Raw genomic sequence first — 6,000 nt, 5'->3', positions numbered from 1 at the left:
GGCTGGTGTTGGCTATGACTGTGGAGGCAGCAACGACTTTGGTTTTGTGGCGACACCGAAGATGATGGTGGCGGCGTTGGTGGAGTGGTGACGATGATAACGAGCCTGCGGTGGAGAGAAACATGGCCACGAGCGGTGCTAACCCAATCAGATATTTTTAAGTTAACAAGTTTTATATTACGTGCATGTTTAACCCGGTGACTCATTTGTCATGACGTGAATTGACCCATTGTGGTGACCCAGATTATTTCATAGACAACTTACATTTGCTCAAATCAGCTCATTCTTTGTAGAACAAGTCGAGGTTGCTACGTATAGTCAAAAGGGTCGATACAGGCAAAATGTTGAATACATTGAGTTATTTCCCAAAGATGTTTAGCATCGTTATAAGTTGAAATGTCCTTTTCTTTTGAGGTTCATTCTTGTTCCTAAACATAGTATAAGGATCCAAACACGATTCAATGCATCTTAAGTATGCTATATCTTACGTTGATTAAAGCATCTGTACTGTTCAACACAACACACACATCCCAAACATATAGTGTAACAAATAATATCAACTTCATAATTACCTAAGCAAGAAACAAACAAACTATTGCAATACAAAACCACCTGCAACTACATGAATTAGATATAACCTCGAATGATTATAAATGGGCCAATTCTTGCTATTTATACAAGTTTGGCATCATGTAACTGTATGCAGCTTTTCCTTTAATGACTTTAAAAACTAATTGCATTTTTTTTTCTAAAAACATGTATCAGCCTCAGGACTGATTTACCAATCACCGTGAGGTAAGCGACATGTGAATGATCCGCTCACTCGGGCCGGGCCATTAGTTTGTAGGTGACAATTAACACGACTGGTGAGGGTGAGCATAAGTCAAGTCAGTGCAGTTAGTGTCTAATATCAAACCACAACCAAATACTTTGGTTACAAGAAAACCATAACCACCCTATTTCGGTTATTAAAACATGAACCATTTGTACCTAGATTAATTGGTTAACCAAATTATACCCATATAGCCAAAATAAATAAATAACTATTAAAACCACCATTACTAGACTGGGCCTAATTTTATTTTAATGGTTCGTTTTTGGTTATAAAAAATGCTTAACTTAACCAAACGACCATACCGTTTTTGGTCATAGAAAATGCTTAACCAAACCAAACAACCGTACCAGTAAAATCTCGAACTTCAGTTTGTCATGACTCAACTAATCATTTTTTCTACTCACCCCTACATGACCCGCAATTTTCTTCTAAAGCACTTTCTTCAATTAAAATGACTATCACGATCCAAAATTACCGACCCTTTTGAGACAGACATTATAGTGGGTATGCATCTCTAATTATACCCAAAACTAGAGCATTAGAACAACATATTAATTCAAAATTTGGCTACAAAAAAGATGACAAGTACACAAAAAATAATTAAAAGAAAAACAAGATTCATTGACATACCATTGTTTTAGAAGTCTTCGTCATCGTCTTCACCATACGCATTATAGGCGTTGTTGTCATCATCGTCGTCGTCATCCTTGCTATCATTCTCATTGTCATTGTCTGAATCCTCATACGCATTGTCACTAGAAGTCATGATTTCATCACTATCACTATAAAAGTTTCTTTTAGAAGACTTAATTGCCCGATCAGACGGATCAGATAACTTAAGCACACGCCTATACTTTTCGGGGCTATCCCACCATGTAGGAGTAAGAATTATAGCTTTTTCTAGCCAATACGGATCATATGGGACCGTTGCTCTAAACTTTTGATAAAATTCAGCAAACGCGTACATTATAGTCCTGATACGAGGACCTTTTTTTCCCAATATAAAGTCGAAGATATATCTTATGAAGAGCTTCAGCTGGTCATGCCTAATGATGTACAAGTACTGAAAACACACAATAACAAAATAAGTGTTAGCGGGTCAACCCACAAAATTTTGACTTTTGACCCGAACCCATGTGAGCCCATATTGACCCATTACCCAACTGGCACGCCCTACTGTTTTGCCTAGGCATGTAAATGAAACAAATGAACATGTATGGGGCATGTTCCTGTTCGTACGTTAACTTTAACCGAACAAGCGCTCGAGCACGAACTATTAAAAGAACAGGTTTTCTTGTTCATGTTAGTTCATTAAAAAAATGAACTTGTTCGTGTTCATTTATAGTATAAATGAACGGGTCACAAACATAAATGAACATAACTGAAGATAGATATACCAACATAACTGAACGAACACTAATTAAAAATAAACGTGAACATCAAATTGTTCAGCCTAAAATATTAATAAAACCAGACTAAATTGTAATGAGTGGTATTTAGTTTCATAAGAGTAAACTAATTTTGTAAAGGGCCTAAACATTTTAAATTAATGCATAAACAAACAAGAACGAACTTAAACGAACGAACAAAACACATTTAAATAAATGAACAGTAACCGAACCAAAGTATCCAAACCAAATTAAAAACCAACGGTTTACTTTGTGTTTTGTAAAAAACCGATTTTTCGGTTCGGTTTTGCATTAACCGGTAATCGAAAAATCCAAACAGAAAAGAAGAAATATACAAATTTTATATGATTAGTTTATATATAATGTTGATATATGTATTTAAATTACTGAAGTGACGGACGGTTAATCAGGCATCATGTAGTGGCGTTGATAGCTGAAAGATAAGGGTACATGCACCGATCAGCCGGTGTCCCGATGATTGAGTGCCATGTGCCTTATGTCCAAGGCTTGATGCAAAACTACTATCGAGCCGGGGGTCTCACCGGAAACAGCCTCTCTATCCCTATGGGGTAGAGGTAAGGCTGCCTACATCTTACCCTCCTCAGACCCTACCATAGCTTTGCTATTGGTGGGATATACTGAGTACGATGATGATGATGATGATGATGATGATGAAGTAAAAGAAAAGAAATAGGCCTAAAGTTTTTAGTTCTAAATGTATAATAATCAATCAATCACTAATTAGCAAATGGTGTAATCTAAAACCTTTAGCTCTAAATGTGTAATAATCAATTAATAATTAACTAACAAAAAGTTTAGGCCTAACGTTTCTATGCCAAATTCAATGATTTTCAGCCCAAAACTTTCAAGCCCAAATGGTAAACCCAAATAAACCAAACCCATTGTGAAAATCAAACACCAAAACGGAGTTTTTGGTTTCACTTGAGCCCAAAACGGATCCAAATTGACCCAAGCACACCCTTATTGGCTGGCCAAAAAAACTTTTTGTCCACTTATAAATTAATCTAAATAAACCTAATTACAGTAATAATTTTGATTTCTGAGTGCGTACTTTAGTAGTGATTAGTGAACACTAAAAATACTATATGTGGGCTTCAGATTGTTTGACCTTTGACCTGCTAAAAATAAAACATAACCGAATCGACATGTTCACTTTAAGCAATCCTAATGTTGTTGACCATACTTTTAACTCTTAAAAAAAATCCTTGACAATTTTAAAAAATAGAATAGATAAAATAATAATATCATAAAATAATTACCAGAACGATAAGCGCAAGGATTGCCAATGTCACTTGCAGTATATCATCCAAGAGCCCATCAAAGCCTTCATCATCTGTCCCACCAAACCCACCGCCACCGTCACCACCACCGCCATCGCCACCACCAGGTGGATCTCCATCATAGTATTCTTTTCTCTCCATTTGTTGCCTCAATACATCCTCTAGAGACGGTTCCTTTTTAAAACTACTCATAGCCTTTTCAATAGATTTCCATGGAGAACCACCCTGTTTAAAAAAATAAATATAAATAGAAGTAGTCACAAGTATCATGTCTATATCAGTATACCATACGACATGAACTTGATTAACTTATCATAACGTATGGAGTGCACACCATAATATTGTAACCTTTCTTTAAAGATTAACAAATAATATTAGTAATTTAAATACTTATGTTATATGTTTCTGATAGAAACCGGAAATCTAAATTACTGAAACTAAAATAACTAAACAAATTCGAGACAGGCTTGATCTCCGATTAGCCAATTCGAGATGGCAATTCTCCAAATCAAGGTTAAGAAACCCAAATTTTATAATAATAACATCGACACCATTAATAAACAACAAACGATCTACTGATAGTCTAATACTACTTCTAATGATGGTTATTCACTTAACTTCCCACTACACATTCTCCTACTAATTCTCATTAATAGTTGGGTACGTATCAGTTTCCATATTAACATGTCGTCAAATGTATATGACTATATTCAAGGTTCTCTAAAAAATTCAATCATTCAATTGCATTACACATTACCCTAAAAACTATAGGCATGATTGACATATATACCACAACTTTATAACCAGGGGACAACCAAACAAACACAACTGAAACACTATCCAAACACCACTTACGTATCGTACCCCCTAGGTATTCTCTACCTACCCACCTGTGTCGGTTTGACCGTATATTTCATTAGAGTTCTATGCTTCAGAGTAGCCTTTCTTATTTGATCCCTTTGAATTCCATATTCGAAGTTGCGATCGGATCTATTCATTAAAAGAATCGATTCAATAAGCGCATGGTCCATATGGGCCGTATGACATGAAAATGAAAAAAATGGCCAATTGCCCGTATGACATGGAGAAAGCGAACATATGGGCCGTATGACATAGTGACGATTCATACGGCCCATTTAAATTTTTTGAGTGACAAGTAAATAAATGGTGACCCTGACAAAGTCCCATATGACAATTTAGCTTATTATACGGCCCATATGATGCGACAGGTTACAACCCATTTGATTTTTTTCTTACTAATAAATGACTGATGTGACCCTAACAAAGTCCCATATGACCGTTTTTAGCCCTATCATACGGGCCGTATGATGTGGCAGGTGCCCAATGTATAAAATTGGGGGCGGTGTACCAATGGCATGACCCTATAACTATCAGATATATCGGTGGTTTAAGGTTTATGTATATTATTGTAAGCCAGTCTAGAGTAATTCATATTCAAAATCATCCAATATGAACAATATACATGCTGATATAACTATATAAGTCATATAACCGGTTTTAGTGATTACCAAACATATTATCAGAAAGAACCTATTAAAGATATGCCTCCACCTCCATATAGTTTCAGCTCTCCGTTCGATTTTCACAATACTCTTTGTTGCAGATTTCATACATACCAGCACACGAAACAAAACAAAGCGTGGATAACATATCATACCTCGTTACCATTCTTGGAATCTTCTTTGCCACCAAACGAACACACAGGCGTACACTGTTGATAGCAATACGCACTCCTTTTATGCAACGTGTTACATTTCATTAACTCTGTGCATCTCTTTGACGAACCAATTGACGGTTTTAGCGCATTATGATGGTTAACTATCTTCACTGGAGCAATGCATTGTATAGCTGATCTACCTAGTGTGTTAAACTGATCGGGTACCCGTAACGAAGGCCGGACCGCAGTGACTTGAAGATAACTCATTGTATGGCATTCAAAAACAGGTTTAAATGCAAGTTCTTTTGTTCAAATAAACCTGAAAATAACAAACTATGAAATTAACCACTAAATTTCATCTATTTCTAACTTATTTTTATAACACCACAAATTAATTCTAAACCCTAAATTAAACTAATTAAACTGATTGTATAATTCGAAAAACAAAAAAGTAAATTTCAGAAATTACCGACAGAGAAGCAAAATTAGTGATTTGAGGCTTGCCGGAGAATATACGCCGGTGAGGATTGGAAGGCCGGAGATATAGTTCGAGTGTTGAGGTGTACGGCAGTGGCCGGTGGCGAACAAGATAAGAGTGATAAAATGAAAAACTAAAATTGGTTAAACTACATATTAAGTCCTTCGATATTATTTTTTACTTTTAAAAGTCCTCATTTTTTCATTTCTTGACAAAAGAAAATTTAATTGTATAACATAGGTTATTCCCACACCATATAGGTTATTTGGACTCCATATCCGCATATACGGCTCCTACGG

The 6,000-nt window shown here is 35.8% G+C and overlaps 1 protein-coding gene across 2 annotated transcripts; it reads right to left on the bottom strand.

Annotated features, from left to right (window-relative positions):
- Positions 1 to 1,439: 1,439 nt before the first annotated feature.
- Positions 1,440 to 5,883, bottom strand: LOC143552981 (uncharacterized). 2 transcript variants are annotated; one of them, XM_077043069.1, is made up of 4 exons: positions 5,693 to 5,883; positions 5,224 to 5,556; positions 3,525 to 3,770; positions 1,440 to 1,898 (listed from the first exon to the last, which is right to left on the bottom strand). In XM_077043069.1, the coding sequence occupies exons 2-4, from the start codon at positions 5,488 to 5,490 to the stop codon at positions 1,473 to 1,475; spliced, it is 939 nt and encodes a 312-aa protein (XP_076899184.1). In that variant the 5' UTR covers positions 5,491 to 5,556; positions 5,693 to 5,883; the 3' UTR covers positions 1,440 to 1,472. The 2 variants fall into 2 exon arrangements, with proteins under 2 accessions (XP_076899184.1, XP_076899183.1); XM_077043068.1 differs by having other exon boundaries at positions 5,224 to 5,542.
- Between the last annotated feature and the right edge of the window lie 117 nt (positions 5,884 to 6,000).

This window comes from Bidens hawaiensis, unplaced genomic scaffold, assembly GCF_021521415.1.
Source record: "Bidens hawaiensis isolate Kalapana, Puna unplaced genomic scaffold, B.hawaiensis_p1.1 tig00017066_1, whole genome shotgun sequence".
Taxonomy (NCBI): domain Eukaryota; kingdom Viridiplantae; phylum Streptophyta; class Magnoliopsida; order Asterales; family Asteraceae; genus Bidens; species Bidens hawaiensis.
This window is presented reverse-complemented; position numbering and strand designations above follow the sequence as displayed.

What these genes read in the sequence shown, in the direction of transcription:
- LOC143552981 (XM_077043069.1), bottom strand. Translation starts at nt 5,490, where the DNA reads ATGAGTTATCTTCAAGTCACTGCGGTCCGGCCTTCGTTACGGGTACCC. An exon ending in ATTCCAAGAATGGTAACGAG is followed by an intron (nt 3,771 to 5,223) that starts GTATGATATGTT and finishes TTTTTTAAACAG; the next exon opens with GGTGGTTCTCCATGGAAATC. An exon ending in TCCTTGCGCTTATCGTTCTG is followed by an intron (nt 1,899 to 3,524) that starts GTAATTATTTTA and finishes GTGTGTTTTCAG; the next exon opens with TACTTGTACATCATTAGGCA.